The following is a 21802-nucleotide window of genomic DNA, read 5'->3' on the forward strand; positions in this document are numbered from 1 at the left end:
ATGACAAGGTAGCCATTTGCTCCTGTGTCTGCCAGGGACTTCGTTTGCACCCCGAGTCCATTCATACTCAGGGTTGTGTCGACTAAGAACTGGGTGCCTCCCAGGAGTTCTCGTAAGTCTAGTCCTCGCAGGTCACATTTGCGTAGACCTAGGAAGGAGCCTTCTCCTAGGCCTCGTCGTTTTCCTTGAGGGACGCATCCGGTTGAAGTTCCACGGCTTCTTCCCATTGTTCTTTGGCCTCAGGGTCATTACGGTCCATTTCCTTGATAGTAGCGTTAAGGGGACATTTGTCCTGGAAATGGCCCAGCTTGCCACACTTGAAACAGTTTCCTGAGGGCGCAGGGACTGCGGTTCTCAGACGTTCCTGTATGGCTGGCTTGGGGAGGAACACAGTTTGGGTGAACAGAGCGGATGTGGCTCGAGTCGGCTTCGACGCCGACGACGCCTTTGCCGTATCTGAGGTACGTGTGGACGTCCTTGCGAGAGCGGGTAGTGGATTCAATTCGTTGTTCCGGCGCCGTTCCTGGTCGAAGGCGGTAAGTTCTCGTACCATGGTCTGGTATTCTCCATTCCATTGGTTTTTGATGTCGTGACGTGGCTGCGGAACTGGGGAGTCAACTTGTTCCACATGTACCGAAACCATTCCGACTCGGAGACTTGTCCTGTGATAGCTGCACTTTTGAAATGAGCTTTGAACTCTGGGAAGGTTTCGCTAGCATGCCCTTTCTCTCCCATTTGCAGGTCGTCAAAGAGGTTCCTGGCCTGTTCCGTCTCGTTGCCTGTGAGGTAATATGAACCTAGTAGATCCATCATCTCCTCAGCACTGCGGAACCCATGCGTAGCGGACAGGTATTGGGGCTCTAGGTAGGTCTTCGCCAGGCTGGTCGTAGTTCCCCATATCAACGCTCTTCTCAAGACGTCGGTAAGGTAGTGGTTCTCATTGACTACGAGTCAGTCCCGAATCGAAGCGCTCCATTGTAAGAAGGTATGTTCTACCCCATCGCTGAGAGGAAGGATTTTCTCAGAGATGGTTGATTTCTTATAGCGATTCGGAGGGTCCTCGGTGTGCATTCGTGACGACCCTGGAATCGAGGGAGAACAAGTGTTCTGAAGAGGCAGCAATTGAACTGTCTCGGGGGTGTTTCATGTACGAGGCGTTCGTTGGTCCGTAGCTTTGACTGTGGGTATGGGGGCGTCCACCGGCGGTGTGGACGGGATTCTGGTCTGGGATGCCGACAGGATAACTAGTAGATCCTTGACCTCCTGTATCTGTGCTTCGAGGTGGTCCATTCGACTCGGGATGTCTTCGGATGGCCCAGCGGTCGTAGCTGCAGCGGTGGTTTGTCTGGTAGTCATTCTGGGCAGTTGACCGTCGTGTAACGCTGACTTCTAAACGATAGAAGACACAGAGGTTCTCTTGCGTAAAGGTTTACTTATCAGAGGAGGCAGGGGATCAGACACAAAGGCTTCAAGTAACACGTTACTAGTATATAACAAATACTGTATTGAGTTGAGCACGAAGCTCCTATCTAAGGAAATACTATCTACTTATATAGTGGCGTCGTGCCTAGTGGACTCTTGGGAACTCACTCGAGTCCTCGGAGTCCTGGACTCTTAGGACTCTTCTCATCATCCTGCGAGTCCGTCACGTGCCTAGTGGACTCCTGGGAACTCACTCGAGTCCTCGGAGTCCTGGACTCTTAGGACTCTTCTCATCATCCTGCGAGTCCGTCACGTGATACTTTCGGAACTACTATTCCCCACTGCCCCTCCAGGTACCAGGGCCGGTCTCATGCGACCTCCCTCCTTCCTGTCCTGTAGTTGGCCAGCCTTCTTGTTCCGTCGTAACACGTCGTTGTCTTGGGGTATGTTTGATGTCAGCTTTGTCGACATATTGCCACGGGTGTGTATCGGTACCGATACGAAAGAGCTTGACTTCCGGTAGCTCGTAGCTATCAACGCTCTTGTCCACAATTTCCTCTGTGCTATGAGGGGGTTCTTAAGGATCTCGTATCCTATTTGGTGCCAACGCGTCGGCGACTTTACCAGCTTGTTCTGAAGAATCAAACCCTGATCCACTGGCTGTCCGTGAGATCTCTGGAATCACGGCTATTTGAAGTCGTCAGGTCTCTCCTCCGAAACGTCACCGAGTCGCAGTCGATGGTGTAACGGTAGTTCTCCTGAGTCGTTCCGGTGTGGGATATTATTTAAGTACGGCCGTCCCCGGCAGGCGTGATCTTTTTTGTATAATGTAAGGACACAGGGCACCCAGCTCACAGTAATAGCTACAAAATTAGATGAGGCGAGGCCGATGCCGATTGTGATAGCTACGGAAAAGGAGCTCCCGTTCGACTCGGGGCCAAGATCGCCTTGGGATGATGATGAGAATGATGAACAGTGGTCGGCGAATCTTGATAATGTAGTCCAGTCGCAGCGTACGTCGATAATACAGGGTGGGGGTGAGGAGTCGGAGGCTAAACGGATGCTATCCTATAGGTCTACTACAAAGGATGCAAAAAAGATGATGGGGGAACCCCGGGAGTCGATTTTCTCAAGTATCCGAAACCCATCTGACTTGGTTCCGACTCGGTTAGCCCACCCAAATGATCACACGTGACCCCGCGGCTACCCGGAGTCTACTCCCTAGAATGAGAGACGAGAAGGCATCCTTACATAGTTGGATAGTTAGGATAGTTAGAACTATATAACTATCTGAACTATCTAGTAACTATCTAAACTATCCATAAGGCTTGACGCTACTATATAAGTAGATAGTATTCCCTTAGATAGGAGCTTCATGCTCAACTTAACATAGTATTCTTTACAATACTGTAGTGTGTTACTTAGAAGCCTTCATGTCTGATCCCCTGCCTCCTCTGTCAAGTTAAACCTTACATAAGAAACCTCTGTACATCCTATTAGCATTACACCTAACCTTGTGATCATGAGTCACATTACTACTGCCTAGCCCTATAACCGTGAGTCACGTTACTACAGCTGTAACATAATAAGCTTAGGATCTTTACATAGGGCTCTTTAGAAGTCATAAACGCGATTAAAATGTGTGTTTAGCTCTAGGCAACATTATATAAACTGATATGCCTATCATGTCCTAACACATTTCCCCTTCTATGAATTAAGTATATAATGTGCCATATCTACTACACTAGACGGCTAAGGTGCAAACCCTCTTATGTCCATATCTAATATGTTCTAAACAATCACTTCCTCTTCTAGTTTAGTTAATTTATGACAATTAGCTTTGGTTTTAGCGCAAGGTGTTTAGCTGGCTATTCTATTAGATAGTGTCGTGTATAGGACTTTGTAGATTTTGGCAGTAGAGCGACGACTATTTTTTTTTAATGAACGAATAGCTTTGATAGCTAGAATGATTCGAGCTTCTTAGGTTTAAATTTCCATTTGTGGTTGTGGGAGAAAACGTGTGTTAAATTAAGTAGTAGTACTATAACTTTATAGGAGAGCTTCGATGGTACCAAAAGCGCGGCGAAGCCTATAGTAAGTAATACAGCACCTACAATCGGAACACAGGCTTCTACGTATGTAAAGGTACGGTAATACAGCATATAAGAGCCCATTTACAGCTTTTTACAAAGGTTGAGCTACATATGTCGGTGCTAGCGAGCAGAATAGCACCGACATATGTTGCTTGACGTTGCGACCGTGGAAGCGTGGGGTGCAGGGGTGGCTGCGGCCTGAGGCAGCGAAAAAATCCCTCGTCGCGATTTCGCGTGTGGTGGAGGTTTATATTCTTGTGTTGTCAGCCAGCCTTGTCGATTGTGTGCGTCAGCATCCCAGCTGGCGTGGACCTCACCGCCCCTTTGGCTGCGATGGGCGGTGCTTGGAAAGCTTGATTGGGGAGGCAAATGGGCGCTGGATGTGACTGTCCACGATCCTGTGCTTTTGCTGGGGATGGGAGAGGTGTCAGGGCGGCCGAGGGGGATCGATGAAGAAAGTGCGGTTGAAGTTCAGCCTGCGACACGCATCCGACGGCATAAATGCCTCACACTTTTTGACGAGTTACGAGTAGTTGGCCTTGTCGCTTCCCTTCCACTCCAGCTGCATCCTGCAACTGCACCGTCGCGTATATGGTAAACGTATCTATCTACAGTGGCGGGCGGCGGGCGTCGGGTCCAGACACGTTCGCCCTTCACCCACCACAGCGCCCCGAATCTGAATGCCGAGGGGGTCAGAAAACGGAGCGACGCCGCGAGACCCCCACGCCCTCATGCAATCATGTGCGAGGGAAACGCATGCTAATCCGATACTCCCGGTCATATCCGCTCGTGGATCTAAAACGAGATCCCCTTGGCATCTGATCTGGGAACGGGGGACGCAGCCCCCTTCGCTGCCCTAAGCCCTTCTGTTGATGAACTCCGGACCGCGACACGCTTATGGGTACAGTACTGTACATACCTACCCGGTACCCGTGTCGCCTGATAGAAGCGACGCGGACGGACGCTGTAGCGCTACGGCGGCGGTGGCCTGCAATGGACGGGCGCATATTATATAGATGGCGATGGGAGGGACGGGAGGGAGGGTGAGGTAAGAAGCTGGGATGGGATGGGAGGTTTGAAGGTCATCGTGGCCCGCGCTGGCACACGCACACGCACACGCGCGCATCGGGGGGTAGTGAGTGATGCGGTGATGGGTGATTTGGAGCGGGATGGAGCGGCCTACACACGTATATATGTAAGGTAGCAAGGTTTATCATATCAGCATGGGTGAGATAGGAAATGGTAGGATGGTAGGGGGAGGTGGGTGTATCTATCGGATCTGAAAAAGGCATCAAAAGACGCTGTAAGCGCCGACTCCTGGCTGGAATGGGCGTCCATCATGAAATTACTTGATTACTGACTGTTCTCCAGCAGATATGTGCCGTTGTCCGTGAATTTACTAATGAGATGGGAGCGACAGTGCGTATCTCTCGTCCCACAGGGGTCGGCGCCCATGTCTTCAGTAGACAGTGGAATGACCAACGGGGGAAGGTAAGGGGGGGGTACGAGGATGGATCATACTCCCCTCCATTCCCGTTCTCCTTGCTGTCTCGTCCCGTTTCCAGCTTCATTTCCGCCGTTGATGGTGGCGGCATGAGAAACACAAGAGAGGCTGTGCGATTCAAACCAAGAAAGTAAAATTGCCGCCAAGTGCTTGGTTAAACATACTCGTAACGTTGTTTCGGGTGCTACTGATAATGAATGCGAGCAGCCTCTGAGCAGCTCTGAATAGGTCTGAACCGCCTCGTTAATCACCACATCTCAACTCTCAAATCCCAACAATGTCTTCACTTGTCTTATTTGTGATTTGGCAAAAAGGAGGCGAAGACGGGTGGATGCGCGCCAAGTATGGACGACGATCCGTTCCCGGCCGTCTCGGTCGCCACAGAGTCGTCATCAACCCCAGCGATCAACTTCTTGGCTTTTGGGTTTTTGGGTTTTTGGGGTGTGGTGTGGGTGTGTGTTGGGGGGGGAAGATCTCGAGGAGATCAAGCCATACAGAGCCATACAGAGCAACACCGAACCATACGGAGCCATTCAGAGCCATCTGCCAAGCCATCATGCGTAACATTCCCCCCTCAACCGTTTACTCTCGGCGTCGCTCTTTCCCCTTACTTGGTGCATTGCTCGTCGTCGCCGCCGTCGTTTCTGCCTCGCCGTCCTGCCGTCGTCGTCGCCGTCGTCGTCGCAGCCGTCGTTTCTGCCTCGCCGTCCTGCCGTCGTCGTCGCAGCCGTCGTTTCTGCCTCGCCGTCCTGCCGTCGGCCCCGTCGGCCACCAGCCCCCCTTATCAAAAGGTCCGTCCCAGGCCCAAGAGATCACCACAGATGCCAAGTATGGTGGCATTTGTCACATAGCGCAGCGCCCAGCACGCAGCTGTGGCAGCCGTGGCGACAAGTGGTGGTGTTCCCTGGCGGGTACTGGCTACTTTGGCGTGGTTTAGCTGATGGATACGCTGCGCGTTGACCCCCCAATCTTTCCATCATCCCTACGTACGTATTTGTTGTATTGATCCAAGCACTCCAAGTATCGACGCCGCCCTTGACATGACCTGACGGCACTACATACTTTAGTGATGCTAAAGTAGTGCCGTCAGGTCATGTCAACCAATGCCAATGCAACCAATGCCAATGTTTAACGGCAACTCGGATCTTGTTGCTCCACCATCACTTTTTTTCGTACAGGGTACCTGGGACGGACTTGTCGAGTCCGTACTTGGTGGACTGTAGGCGAGTAGAGTAGTAGAAAGTCGGAGTGTAATTAATCAAGACGTATAATTGAGACTGGCACGTCCATGCATGGATACATTCTTTGTGTGTATATATATAGAGGGAGAGAGATATATATACCTTGCCTTCCTGCCTTGCCTCTTCCTCTTTTTGCATCCCCTACAGACACCTACGACACCACAGACCTAGGCACCTAGGCACCTAGACACCTAGACACCTACAGATACACCTAGACCTAGACACCTAGACACCTACAGCATACATCATCCTATACGCTAAATACGGATCTAGTTACCCCGCACCTCGGTCCAGCAGTGCTATATACTACAAGAGACAAGAAGGGTCCCAGGTTGCCCCAACTGGCCCAAATCCTGGAAGCCGGAGTCGCGAAAAAACAACAACAAATGCGACTACACCACTTGCCTACTCCACAGGCCACTTTTGCAAAGTCGGAGAGAGGCTCCACCCCTCCCTCCACTCCTACTATTACCACCACCGCCACATCACCACACCACCACACACACATACCACACATACCAGACACCAGACACCAGACCAGACACCAGACACCAGACACCACGCACCACGCACCACACACCACTCACCACACACCACACACCACACACCACACACCACACACCACACACCACTCACCACTCACCACTCACATAACATACCACATACCACGCACCACTCACACACACCACTCCACTAACTAGCACTACACCCCTAAACCCGCCACCAAACCACCCGCCACCAAACCAGCCGCCACCAAACCACCCCACCACCAAACCGCTTCCAAACCGCCACCAAACCGCCACCAAACCACCACCACCAAACCACTACAAACCACCACCAACCACCACCAACCACCACCAACCACCACCAACCACCACCAACCACCAACAACCACCAACAACCACCAACAACCACCAACAACCACCAACAACCACCAACAACCACCAACACACCCCACGCTCCACCCTCCATACTACTACATACCGACCTCCATCCTACTACATACAACCCTCATACATATCTCTCATACATATCTCTCATACATATCTCTCATACATTCACACCCCCCCCCTCCCCAATTCAATAACCTCCCCCCCCCTTCCCCCCCCTTCCCCCCCCTTCCCCCCCCAACTTAGGCTTGGGTTCTTTGGGATTGGAATCTCCCCTTATTCTCAAATAGACTGCTCCATGCATCCAACTCCTCTCTCTTTAATAATCTCCACCACCTCATTCTCAACTACCTCTGCAGAACAACTCTTCCTTCACTTACAACCTGAGAACCCACTCTACTCTATATCGAAGATATAGACTTGTTCAATCACCAATCGGCCACCTCCACCTCCCACCTCCAACTCGACTTTGGCCTCGACTTTAGCCTCGACTCCCCCCTCAAACGCATTGCAACTAAACTCGACCACCGACAGGCAACCCTCCATGGGTATTGTCCAGACACAGCAGACACCACAGGTGCTTTAATGGATAATCTCGTCAATTCCTATCCTGAAAAATCCCTCATCGTGGTTCCGGGGTGGTGGAGGTTATATTCTGCTCACACGAATCTATATCCACCGTGTGTGCCGTAACTGCGGTTCGGAAATCGGCTCACCTCGCTCTCCGCCAACTTTGGTTCCTCCCCGTCCCAGTCCAATCGCGGGTAATCGGTCTCTCCCGAACCGACTCTTCCGTCCTTAACCAAGGACTAATATAAAGCCGTCACCATTGACCGGCCATTCCAGTCGACCATTGGCCCGGAGGATCCTACCATCGGAAATGTCGTCAGTCCAGGTCGTCAGGATGCCCCAGACGGAAAACTTGCCCTCGAGTACTCCGAATGATACCTCGTCCAGACATAGATCACCATTATTCCAGATAGGCTCCACGCCACCATCACCACTATTCCAGATAGGCTCCACGCCACCAGCACAAAGCAGAGAACAGTCGCCCGACAGCCGTCCTATAGACCTACAAAGTCCAATTCCCGAAGAAGAGGAGGAAGAGGACGAGACCGGCAGCGAGGCCGCCAACGAACCCTTGACTCCGACTGACACACAACCACCACACGACTTCCGCCATACCCCTCCTGACGACCTGAAATACGACACTTCACAAGAGGCCTTCTCAAATGTAGGGAAGCCGCCACTGCTCGTCAACACGGCCGCCACACCGCCGCCGAAGTCTCCGTCAGACAGGAATCGAGAGCAACGTGCCTCTGTCGAAGAATCTCTATATGCGTCGCCACAGCGGCCTACATCCGCCGTCGACTCCGGTATTAAGCGTGGCCTCTCGCAATTCTTCCGTCGCTCAAATCCCCACTCACAATACCCCGCAGCGCCTTCCGGCACATCCGCGATCGAAGACCCTTCTCCGAGTCAGTCTCGTGGGGGATCAGACACAATGTTATTTCAACGCAACTCCGGCGCACGCCGTGTCTCGGTGGTCGAGTCGTCGGATACAACTCGCTCGAATTCCCCGCCGTCACCGTCGAGTACGCCGCAAGACAATAAGACGACCATGCTCGAGCCCCACGCTTCGCAGTTTCTGTGCAAGAAACCCCGCGCCTCTAGTGGCATCGGGTTCCGCCAGAGATTCATAACGTTTGCCGGGCCAAAGGACCTGAAGGAGCCAGCTCCCAGGCCGAGAGCGACCAGCGTAGTAGATCTGCGTAGTACCACACAAAGCTCGAAATTAAAAGAGCCTGAGCTCACGAGACACGAGTGGGGTTTCCCTGCCGAGGCCGGAACGGGCCTGAAGGCAAGGCGCATGAGTCTGAGTCTGCCAGACGACTTCTGGGTTGACGTGGTGGACCTGCACAACGAATTTTCCGACCAGAGCAAACTCATTGGCCGACGTGGCAAGACGCTCGGTAAGGGTGCGACCTCGAAAGTTACACTAATGACGCGCAAGGGCGGGTCGGAGCTGCATGCCGTCAAGGAATTTCGCGGCAAGCGAACGGGCGAGGTGGAAGAGGAATACGAGAAGAAGGTCAAGTCGGAATTCAGCATCGCGAAGAGCCTGCATCACCCGAATATCGTAGAGAGCATACGCCTCTGCACGCATAACGGGCGATGGAATCATGTGATGGAATACTGCCAAGAAGGCGACCTCTTCAGTCTCGTGCAGAAGAACTACCTCACCGGCCCCGACCGCCTCAACGACCGACTCTGCATCTTCAAGCAGCTCGTGCAGGGCGTCAACTACCTCCACGAGCACGGCATCGCGCATCGCGACATCAAGCTGGAAAACCTCCTCGTGACCAGCACGAGCAAGATCAAGATCACCGACTTCGGTGTCTCGGAGGTCTTCTCGGGCATCCACCCCGGCCTCCGCGAAGCCGGCGGGCATTGCGGAAAAGAAATGGGCGAGGTGCGGTTGTGCGCCCCTGGGATCTGTGGGAGCATGCCGTACATCGCTCCGGAAGTCGTAGTTAAGAATGGTAAGCCGCCGACTCCCCCTCCCCGATTCCAAACGCCCAAGCAAAATCTTAACATCAACCCAGGCGAATACGACCCCCGCGGTCTCGACGTCTGGAGCAGCGGCATCGTCATGCTCCACGTCATCTTCGGCGGCGCACTCTGGCCGCGCGCCGAGTGCGGAAACAGACACTACGACTCCCTCGTCCGCGGGTGGGAGAAATGGGAAGCGAAGCACCCCCCCGGCGCGACCATCACAGAGCTCGACTATCCCCACGTCGTCGCCTTCGACCAAATGGTCAACCCGCCCGCCCTGCGCCGCATGCTCATCGCGATGCTGCACCCCGACCCGGCGAAGCGCATCAAGATGGCGGACGTTGCGCGCAACCGCTGGCTGCGCAACATCGAGTGCTGCCAGGTCGACACGTATGAGGACCCTAGCACCGTCATCGATGCCAGTAAGGCGACCAGTAGCGGGTATGCGGGGAATAGCCGCGCGAGGGTCGTGCAGCATAATCATCTCCCGCCTACGAACCACACGGGTCACCGCTTCGTGAGGTTACCTGGGAGCACGGTCATGTAGGCTTGGCTTGCCCTGATGGGTCTATTGGGATGGATGGGGGGAGGAGCGTCTGTTGTTCGGTTCTCTTTTACACCATTTACCACGGTGGAGACAGCTGACGGCGCGAAACGAACATTCCGTGTATTATGAGCGTTTTTTTGCATGGCGCGTGTTGGGTACGGGGAGATTATATCGTGTATGTAAGGCGAAACATCACTATCTGCGCTGCTGCGGAGACCTTTTATCGTTGAGAGGTGTTATACGCGCCGCTGGGAAAGGCGTTTTTTTTAGAGAGAGAAAGATTTTTTTTTGGGGTTTAGACAGATACGATACCTACGAAATTGCTTGAGCTGGATTTCTGGTTCACATTCGTTTCGACTGGGGATTTTTTGGGCGAGCGTGAGGGGATGAGTTGAGGGTGGGGGGTAATGTTTTTGGATGGGTGATGGGCATGCTTTGGGCATGGAGGTGGGTTAGGAGGTGGATATGAAAGGGAAAGGTGATGGATGGGGAGTAGACAAAGTCTTGGATTTGCAAGAATGCAGTCGTTGACCATACATGTTTTCGTCCTATTGTGATGCTCTTGCCTGCTGTTCTACCATCCCCCCCCCCCCCCCCGGGATGCATGCACAGCACTGTGACTTGCCACTCGATCAATGGACTGTAGTGGTTCAGCATACTTACGTCCTCGAGCCAAGAACTCTCTCGTACCTACTCGCAACGGGGTTACAAAAATCGGCTCTTTGAATTTAGTAGAAATCCTGACCCAGGGACAAAATGCGGGCTCTGCGGATCCCCAGACGTTCCACCCCAGACGTTCCAGCGAGTAGTTACGGCAGTAACGTTAGTCTGGAATCCGTTCCACGCTATCGGGGTGTGGAGCCCGTGCCACACCCAGGGTGGTCCGCCCGGCGAATCTCGACGACCACGACCTCGACAATGAGTCGTCGACTGCGCTGCCGTCTTCACAGCCAACTACCGCACCGTACACCGCCAGAGCAGGAGGAGAGATAAAAGCGCATCCATATACAGAGGATCCAGAGTCGGAAAGCCCCGAGCTAGAAAGCAACCCTGAACTGGTCGAAAGCAAGAGCCAGGAACACACCCGGAACTGCAGCAGCTCGAGAATCGCGGCGCAGACGACCCCATCGACGACCTGGAGCCTGGAAATGGAATACAGATGCCGGTGAATCCCTCTGGAGGCTCGCAACCGCGAGAGAGCGAGCGGCGCCAATCGCTCCTGCCGACGCAGCAGACGGCGCTGATCCAGACGCTCCTCGAGATCGGGAAAGCGGCGAACTTGGAGTCGGGAAGGGGAGAGCAGGGCAGCGCGAGTAGGCTGTCGACTATCAACGGCAGCATGTTGATCAGTAAGATCTGGGTCAAGCGGCCCAATTCGTCGGCGACGCTCGTTACTATAAATGAGGACGACCTCGTGGATGATGTGCGGGATATGATTTTGAGGAAATACGCGAATTCGCTGGGGAGGAATTTCGACGCGCCGGACGTTACGCTGAAGATTTGCTTTAGGGGAGACCATGCGAGGGACCATTTGAGAGACCATGGTCGTGAGCATCGCCATGAAAGGATCCTTGGGCCTGAGGAACCGATATCGAGGACGATCGCCGCGAACTTTCCTGGTGGCCAAACCGTACACGAAGCTTTAATTATCGATGTCCCGGTCAGGCCGACTCCGCGACAGTCCCCAAGGGCCACATTATACTATCACGACGAACTACGGCCTAGTGAGTCTGGGACAGACTACTTCCCACCTATGCCAGTTACGCTCGTTCCGTCCCCCCACCATCAGAACGGCGTCTCGATGCCGGTATTAGCTAGCTCGAGCATCCCGCATTCCATGTCTGTCCTCGGCACCGGACATGCCCCGAACCTGCCATCACCTGGGAGGAAATATGCCGCCAGGCCGCGAGTTTCTCGCGTGACGAGCTCTCCTCCCGTTATCAGCGGGCAGCAGACTCCAGTGTCTGCTGCAGCCAGTGGTCGGACCGCTTCGCCTCATGGGGTGAGGTCGAGGGCTCATCCGGTGCTGGCAGAGCATTCCAAGACACCCCCTACTCCGAAACCGCCGACTCCACCGGAAATCGAAGCAATTGCTCCAGGTATCGTGGCTCCACCACCCCGGGATTCGTCACCTGCCCCTAGCTCCAGACCGAAGAAACCAAAGAGACTCATGAGGAACCTACCCTCCATGCCCGGAGGGATGCTCAACGGCGCCAGCGTCCCACCCATCAACGTCCTGATCGTCGAAGATAACATCATCAACCTGAAGCTCCTCGAAGCCTTCATGAAGCGCCTCAAGGTGCGCTGGCAAACCGCCATGGACGGCAAGGACGCCATGACCAAGTGGCGCCAAGGCGGCTTCCATCTAGTCCTAATGGACATCCAGCTCCCCGTGATGAACGGGCTCGAAGCCACGCGCGAGATCCGCCGCCTCGAGCGCCTCAACGGCATCGGCGTCTTCTCGTCGGCGTCGAGCACCGCGCCCGAGGAGCCCGAGGAGCCGGAGGGAGAGGATAAATTGCCGACGCCCATCCTGTTTAAGAGCCCCGTCATCATCGTGGCGCTCACGGCGAGCTCGCTGCAGAGTGATCGTCACGAGGCTTTGGCGTCGGGGTGTAACGATTTCTTGACCAAGGTACGCTTCTTTCCCCTTCCCCTCCACCGTTGGAAAATGACTTGAAAGAGAAATACTAACTCCCTCTACTAGCCTGTTAACTTTGTCTGGCTCGAGCGCAAGGTCATGGAATGGGGCTGCATGCAGGCCCTGATCGATTTCGACGGCTGGCGCAAGTGGAAGGATTTCTCGGCGCAGGAGGTGCAGAAGGACGCGCCGCCGAAGAAGGGTGGCGGCGGCGGCGGGAAGGGGAAGGGCAAGAAGAGCCGGATGGGCGCTGCGCGTGAGGCGGTCACTACGAGCGCTACTATTAGGGAAGAGGAGTAGGGGAGCGACGCGCTGATGGGTGGGGGTGGGGAGGAAACGCACTGTGTGGTTTCTTTACCTTTGCGCTGCGCTGCGTCGGAGCCATTCTACCTGCCTTCGTCTCTTTTTTTTCCTGTTTCGTTTTTTCATGGGTGTGGGATACATATACTTAGCTTGGGCGTTTTGTTTCGTGGGACGGGAGCGTGGTGCATTTTAGGGGGGTGTGTTTTTGTATTGACAGTCTATCTGGGGAAGGTTGTCACCTCCTGCGTCTCTTATCTATTTCCTGGTGGGTGAGGGCGGAGATATGGGGGGAGGTTATGTAGGATTACTGATGGCGTAGATGAGCCAGAGGAGGTGTGCGAAGGGAGAGAGGGAGGGGGTTGTTAGTTAGGGATGTGATAGATGGTGATGGATGGAGAAGGGGCGCTGTAGCGTATTATATCCTCCGTGAGATGGGAAAATTACATTTTTTTTTGGTAGCTGTGAGCGCATCGAGTCATCGCGATGAGTGACCGACCCCATTCAAAAATATAGGTAGCCCATTCATTTCCCCTCCTCGTACCTCCACGCTTCCCATCACCATCACCATCACCCAGGGTTAGCACAAATAATCATAATAATCATGACTAACGTGGTTTATCAGTACGTCGGACATATCAGTACCTCGGACACTTTTACCGAATTTCCTACCCTCACTTCACAACGCGTTTTTTCCACCTTTTATTATGTCAGTAATTAGCCAAGAAGCAAAAATTATTCTAGCTATCGAGGCTATCCGAACATCAGAAAATCTAAGTCGTCGGAAGGCTGCTAAGCTCTATGAAGTACCTCATTCTACACTCTGTGACAGAATGAACGGCCGAACTACTATCTACGAACGCCGGCCTGCAATGACGAAATTAACTATGCTAGAGGAGGAGGTGGTTATTCGGAATATACTTGATATGGATTCAAGAGGATTTGCACCCCGGCTTGCTGGTGTAGGAGATTTGGCAAATTTTATTCTCGAATCACGCGGAGGGAAGCGCGTCGGGAAGCTCTGGGCCTACCGATTTGTACAACAACGCCTAGAATTAAATACGCGTTTTAATCACATTTACGATTTTCAAGGGGTCTTATGCGAAGATCCTGAGCTAATTGGCACGTGGTTTCGACTAGTGGAAAATATGAGGGCAAAATATGGTGTTTTGGACTGCGACTTCTATAACTTCGACGAAACTGGGTTTATGATGGGTATAATTTGCCCTGCAATGGTTGTAACCTGTGCAGATCGACTTGGCAGAGGCAAGGCAGTTTAGCTGGGGAACCGGGAATGGGCTACTGCAATTGCTTGTATTAACAGTGAAGGCTAGAGTATTCCTCCATTTTTGGTAGTTAAAGGCAAGAATCGTCTTGCAAATTAGTATACAGACGGCGGCCTTCCACACAACTGGGTAGTTAAACCGACAAGCAATGGATGGACGAATAATGAGACGGGACTGGAATGGTTAAAACACTTCGACAAACATACTGCTGTTCGTGCAGGGGTCTATATCAAATGCTGGTATTAGATGGGCATCAGAGTTATGAATCGGCTGAGTTCCAAGAGTACTCCAAGGCACACAACATTATAACTGTTAGACTACCTCCCTACTCGTCTCATTTAACCTAGCCACTTGATGTCAGGTGCTTTAGTGTATTAAAGCAGGCATATGGTTGGCAGATTGAGACCTTCATTAAGGCTCATATCAACCACATTACCAAGGTCGAGTTCTTTCTTGCCTTTAGAGCAGCATATCTACAATCAATAACAGCCCAAAAACGCCTAGGCCGGGTTTCACAGAGCTGGCTTAGTGCCTTTCGATCTGCAAGCTGTGATTTCAAAGCTTGATGTGAAGTTACGGACTCCAACTCCTTCTAGACCACCCACTGGCCTCCTAGACCCCTTCTACTCCTACTAAAGCTCTTTTACAAACAACTCTTGTTCAAAATTGAATTGCCCGTCACTAAGGAAGCTTGCCAACCCCAATCTTCAGGACAGTTATTGCATTGGCAAAGGGTACAGAGCGACTAGCACATGAGAACACCCTTCTGTCTACTAAGGTACGTACCCTTCAAGCAGCTAATGAAGCCCTTAGCAAACGCCGTAGGGCTAAAAAGGCTCGTGTCTGTAAAGGAGGTGCATTCAACTTTGAATATTAATAAACCATAACATATTAAATTAACTATAACTAAGTGGAATCAGATGAACTAGACATATCTATAGCTTCTTAACAAGTTCGCGCATTATAACCAGCTTTTCCACAGGTCCCACAACATCGCCTAGATGGTTGCCCCTCCTTACGACTACCCCTAACTGCATGTACATCACCTAAATAATTATCTAGCATAGTAGAAAAGGAAACTAAATATATATTAATCTATCTAAATACTACTTAAAGTATTAATTTAGCTATAAATTCCTCTTCTAGATCCTCTTCTTCCTTTATAAAATCCCAACTCTTTAAACAAGCTATTACTCTAAAAATGTCTTTTAAAAGCCTATTTCTAGTCTTTGAAATAATAAGGCTACCTATACTAAAAGAGCTCTCTATAGGAGCACTAGTATAGAATTGGAAATTTAGATTGATTTATTTTCTAATAGTCTAAAGGATTAATCTATATAATATTAGTAGGTTAATTATTAAATAAGGTTAACGTGCATGTATAACGAAAGTGCCAAACAAGCGAAAGTGCCAAAATATCGCGACTACCCCATAAGAATTGCGATAAATCCACCACAACAATATAAATTAATTAAAACTACTCGGAGTCCTCTTCCTCAGACCTGTCTATTACAATCTGACAAGTGCGCGCATTGTGTCCAGTCTCACCACACTTGCCACAGCGACGTGCATGGGTTTCTTCCCTTGGCTTCCAACCACTACTTGCCCTTATTTCTTGCTCTACTAGCTGCACAACGTCCCTCTCGTCCTGTAGCTCCTGTGCTACCTGTTGACTAAGTGATCCTCCTTGCTGTAGTCATGTTTTTTTAGCTCTCCGGCGCTTGCTTAGCACTTCATTTGCCTGTCGCAGGTTTTGGTTCTCTGCTTTTAACAATGCTAATTGATGCATTATTTGCGATGCACCCTTTGTAAACTGGTCAACAGCTGCATAGATTGAGGTTGGAGAGCTATTTTGATGATGCGCAATTCAGTTTTTAATGAAAGTAGACTGTGATACAGCTTCAGTTGGGTTATTTGGTGTCTGAGAAACCCATGGTTGAGCGGTGTTTGGGCGAGAGGTTGGAGGTGTTGGCGTCTTAAACCTAAGGTCAAGTGTAGATATTACACTCTCAGGGCTAAATGGAAGAAGCCCAGCACCTCGGAACCCTCCCTGAATATTGCTTTCTGTCATTGCAATGTTAAATGCAGCGTGGAAGGCAGGAAAGAAGTCATCCTTAGTAATGTGAATAATATGAGCCCGCATCATATCTTCATGCCGACCGTAAGCTCTCTTTAATGGGCCAAAACAGCCAACATCAAGTGGTTGGAGTATATGGGAAGAGTGAGCAGGCATACAAAGCGTAATAATGTTGTGTTCTTTGCAGTACTCCTCAAACTTGTCTGAGTGGTGGCTCTCATGACCATCAAGGACTAACAAGCGATAACCACCAACACTCCGGGGCTTTGTGTGCTTCTCAAAATGCTGAATCCAATCCATACCTCTCTCGTTTGTAGTCCAGCCATTTGCAGTAACAGCGATTACCCAATCTGCTGGAAATCCGCTATTCTCATACCAAGATGCAAGGTGGTTTTTACCTGCCACAATGACAAATGGCGGCACTGCCCAACCTTGAGAACTAACGCCTTGGATTACTGTAACCCATTCCCGATTGCCAGGCTGCACCTTTTTTGCCTTTGCCCGCCCATCTGAGCTCGTTACTACCGTTGCGCTTGAGATGACGCCCATCATAAACCCAGTCTCATCAAAGTTGTAGATATCTGCATTGTTGATGCCATACTTTAGAATTGTGTTCCATACAAGCTCAAACCAGCCACGAATGACTTCTGGATCTTCGCACTTAGCCCTCTGGTAGTCGTATTTTCGCTGGAAGCGTGTCCGGAGCTCTACATGGCGCTTAACAAAGTTTGAAGCCCAACGTGACCCAACGCGTGGCGCGTCGCATGTTGCAAGTAGTCGATTTGCCATATCTTCAACAATAGACAACTGAGGAGGGAACCCTTTAGCAGCTAAGTCAAGTATATACTGAACAAGAACTGATTCCTCTAGGTTACTTAATTTCCGTAAGTTGGCTTGGATATCGCGTCGTGAAGGTACGCCTTGTAAATGGTGACGTAGCTTGCGGTGGTCTACGGAATAGATCCTAGCTGCAACTCGAAGGCGCAAATTTGGGTCGCTTTGCATAGCTTGGATAGCTAGCACTAATTTGCTTTCATCATTTTTATGGCGCATGTTTTGTTGTGGAGGAATTTAACATTTAGTTGGGGGGGTTGGTCACCGCATGATTTTGGCACTTTCGCTTGTTTGGCACTTTCATTATACATGCACGTTAATAGCTTACCTTATAATGAGAAATAGGTTCTTGGAAATAGATAGAAGTTTCTGTTTCTTCTATATTCTGAGACTATAATGATCTTTCAAAATCATCTAATAAATTATCTTCTTCATTCTCTTGCTGTTGTTGTAGTTGTTGTTGTGTTAACGTACATGTATAACGAACCGGCCAAACAAGTGAACCGGCCAATCCATTTTACACCTTAAATCATGAATTTCATAACTTAATATCTCAACAACCCTTTAATAATAAGTTATAAAAATATGTACTTAGCCTTTTATAAGCATTTAAAGTACTCTATTTGATTTTTAAAGCAATTAGTATTGTAGTTATTAAGATACTAAGAATTAGGTCAATAGTGGGGGCTAAAACTCAATATCTTAATAACTACAATACTAATTGCTTTAAAAATCAAATAGAGTACTTTAAATGCTTATAAAAGGCTAAGTACATATTTTTATAACTTATTATTAAAGGGTTGTTGAGATATTAAGTTATGAAATTCGTGATTTAAGGTGTAAAATGGATTGGCCGGTTCGCTTGTTTGGCCGGTTCGTTATACATGTACGTTAATGGTAATTCATTATTAAATTCCTCCTTAATACTCTATTAACATATTAGTATATTATCTAATATATAGGGGCTTCGCCCCCTGTAGTTTCTCAATCAAGTCGTCAAACTCCAATTATGTGTTTAATACTGTTCTTAGTAGTCTTCTAGATGAACCGATTATCTCCATCTGATAATCCCTTCTTCTACCATCTAATTATCCCTCTTCTACAATACGATTATCCCTCTTGTTGTACCATCTGATTATCCCCTCTTCTGCCATCTAATCATCCCCTCTTCTACCATCTGATTATCCCTCTTGTAACATCACAGTGAAAGATACTCACGGTGAAAGTGACTAAGTCCTTCCACCTTCTTCTACAAGTTTCTCTATGCAACTGCCTCGAGGTCCTTTGTTTCTGTCTACGCTTCAACTACATCTCACCAACCCAACCTTTCTTTCTGCTTAATAACCTTAACATTCACGTAGTGGCTACAGAACATGACTAATGCAAAAATATAGGAGATATCGATGCGTGTATAGATTTTAAAATGCTTATAGTTACAGTACCCATCATTTTCTACTAGTGGGGTTTCCTCTACGTAAATAGGGACGTTATTCTAGATTCTTATTTTCAAATTACACTATCAACCTCTATCGGGGTTGGTGAGTGTGAGCTATATCATATGTAGTGACACATTTTAATCCAAGAACCCTCTTCATTGCGTCGCTGTGAAGCTTCGCCGCTGATTCTAACATCTCATCATTAAGAACAAGTTCGTCTTGTGTGATTAGCATATAGTGTGTGTCCTATCATTAGTGACTTCATTGAAACACTCATGTAGAGCTAGCACGTACAATCTTGTGTTGAAAGGCTAGATGTTTTCCCTTATATACTCTTTAATAAAATACTCGAATTCGGACTTGTCTCTGGATTGGATTGTGACAGGTGGTAAATCCCTCTAAACAACTCCCTCCTTGATTATAAAGTTGATTTGGACCTTCTTGTGCTCCATCAGCTCTAGCCTCTCCTGTTCCATCCATTCCTGTTCCATCTGTTCCTATGCAACTTGTTGTTCCTGCTTTTGCTTTCATTATTCTGCTAGTGTAAATACTTGCGTCCCATTTGTATGGATAGATTATTGATTAGACAGTGTCAATGACAACTCTTATAGTGTCACCTTAGCACATCATCTCAAGTGTAGATAAAATACAAGTACTTGTGATGGCACTAGACTTTATAACCTATCTTTGTAGACTCTTTGTATAACCTGTCTTTTAGGCTTTCTATAGACGCTCTAGGATAGCACTAAACTATATAACCTGCCTTTGTAGACTCTCTCTATCACTTCAACTTTGTAGACTCTTGGTATAGACTGTGAGGGTGCCATGGCATGCCTAAGCTGATGTAGCCTCAGTTCCTATAACGGGGTGCTGCCGTTACAGCATGTGTGGTATATAAAGCGTGTTATGCATATTCTAGGCAAGCCATAATACTGTCTTTTTGGCTTAGTAGGATGTAGCGCGAGTGTAACTGTACATCATTATAAGAATATTCCAGCTCTCGCAATGTCGAAAGGCTAGCGCCAGCTCTGTTCGTGCTAGTCGATCTAGGGGTTGACTTGCACTATCCAATCTATACTAAGGATAATGTCTATGCCTAGGGTATCTATGGAAAGAAAGGGTCTAGGCGACTACACACTCCCTTTAGAAGTGGTCCCTAGCTTGGACCTAGGTGGTGGCTGCTCTGTATATCACAACCTCCTTTCTGTCAACTGCCCTTGCCTATGGTGGTGCCTTATCTCAGCACTCTAAACCACTCTCCTTAGCAAAGAGAGGGTGGATGGTAGACGTGTCAGATCCTGAATCGAAGAGGGGTTTCACCTTGTGCCATTTAGGGCCTACCTACACCTCTACCTCGATTTCAATCCTCCTTAGCGCCTTGGGTTTCTAAGGCTTAACTAGGAGTCACCCTTCCTCTTTAGTGCAGGTGTTGAGCTTCCTTATGCCTAAACCTATGTGTTAGCGTAGGCTTTGGCATTCCTTTAAGAGGTGGCCTGCCTTGCTGTAGTTATAGCAGTTCCTAAACAGTGTTGACCTTGTATCCCTACCTTATGTAAGGGTTCCCCCTCTTGTTGACTGTTAGTCTTGTTAGTAGTGCTTATTCTAGAAGGGCATCCTTGTCATACTGACATTCGTTGCACTCAGTTTGCTATCAAACTCAAGAGCAAACTTCAAAATCTCCTCCTCAAACCTACAAGTCACTATACATATTTTGGCTTGTCACACCAACAACAAGAGCAATACTACTCAACGATTGCTACAACCCTCTATGATTAATTACACATCATTGCTCCTTAGTTACTGGGCCGATATGACCACATAGCATATCTCTACAACCCTCTATGATTCATTACATGACATCACTCCTTAGTTACTGGGCTAATACTACACATGACATATCTCTATCAACTAGAGGCCTAGGAACATGAACGATAGCTCCAAAAGCTTCTACAACCATCTATGATTCATTACACGTCATCGCTCCTTAGTTACCCACAAGATTGGTTAAGTTATGACATAATCTGTCTATAGGGGTACTCTGACCTTGGACCTCCTTTCACTTCCTATAGGCTAGGAACCTAGGAGATGGTTCTATGGGATTCTCTTACATCGACTACAGTTACCAAGCCTGGTTAGTCATGGAAAGTCTTGGAAAATGAGAGAACTACACTCCTTTAGCATAAATAGGATTGCCCTTTCCTTAAGAAAGGGCAAGCAGACAATACAGTAAATCGACTATCACATACTTCCACGTCTTTTCCAAGCTTCCAAGCATTGATCTTGTTACTGCTTGTTTTTGAAAAGTCAGTGAGGTGCTAACCTCTGACTTATCCCTTATCCCTGAGTTCTCATTTGTTACAACTTGTCTAAACCACTCCACTACATCATACACCTGATTGCTGCATTGTGGAATAGTCTAAGCTACGACCCTTTGGCTCTGTTTCCTAAGACAGTGTGTTGTCTTAGTAAAATCATCCCTTCCTTGGGTGGCTAGATGCTCACATCTGGTGCACCCACCATTACAATCCTCTCCCCTAGTGTTAAGGCTTAAAAGCCCCTGCTACTAGTGAAGTTGCCCCTTTGGTGGGGAAATCCACCCTAAAGGAACCCCTTCCTTCTTTCTAGTTGCTCTTGTCGCTAGTAGGGGTCTTCTCTGTTACCTACTAGTTGGTCATTTCTAGCATTGCTAGGATATTAACAACAGCGTCTCTATAGGTGGTGGAATGTTCTACGTACCCCCCTTTAAGGAGGCATTGCCTCATTTCTAGGTGAATCTTCGTTAAGAGGTGGGTGGTCCTTTGCGACTTAGTGTAGGGTTCCATCTCGCGTTCGAGGTCCTTAAGGTAGGCTACAAACTTATAGATGCCCTGTTCTTTTCTCTAGTTGGCTACGTTGTATCTTAAGGCTGTAATACGCTGTTAGTTGGCCAGATTAACATAGAGGTCTCAAAGAAACTCCTCGAATCTAGCAATGTC

At 49.3% G+C, this 21802-nt stretch overlaps 2 protein-coding genes across 2 annotated transcripts; both read left to right on the forward strand.

Annotated features, from left to right (window-relative positions):
* Positions 1-7381: 7381 nt before the first annotated feature.
* Positions 7382-10751, forward strand: VC83_02766 (uncharacterized protein). Its single transcript, XM_024466422.1, has 2 exons — positions 7382-9693; positions 9757-10751. Exons 1-2 carry the CDS (start codon positions 8031-8033, stop codon positions 10251-10253), a joined length of 2160 nt encoding a protein of 719 aa, XP_024325544.1. The 5' UTR covers positions 7382-8030; the 3' UTR covers positions 10254-10751.
* Positions 10752-11160: 409 nt separating this feature from the next.
* On the forward strand, positions 11161-13846 carry SSK1 (ssk1 response regulator receiver). The gene is made up of 3 exons (XM_024466423.1): positions 11161-12888; positions 12961-13710; positions 13820-13846. Exons 1-2 carry the CDS (start codon positions 11413-11415, stop codon positions 13192-13194), a joined length of 1710 nt encoding a protein of 569 aa, XP_024325545.1. The 5' UTR covers positions 11161-11412; the 3' UTR covers positions 13195-13710; positions 13820-13846.
* The last annotated feature ends 7956 nt before the right edge of the window (positions 13847-21802 follow it).

Source organism: Pseudogymnoascus destructans (genome assembly GCF_001641265.1).
Source record: "Pseudogymnoascus destructans isolate 20631-21 unplaced genomic scaffold scaffold_7, whole genome shotgun sequence".
Lineage (NCBI taxonomy): Eukaryota > Fungi > Ascomycota > Leotiomycetes > Thelebolales > Thelebolaceae > Pseudogymnoascus > Pseudogymnoascus destructans.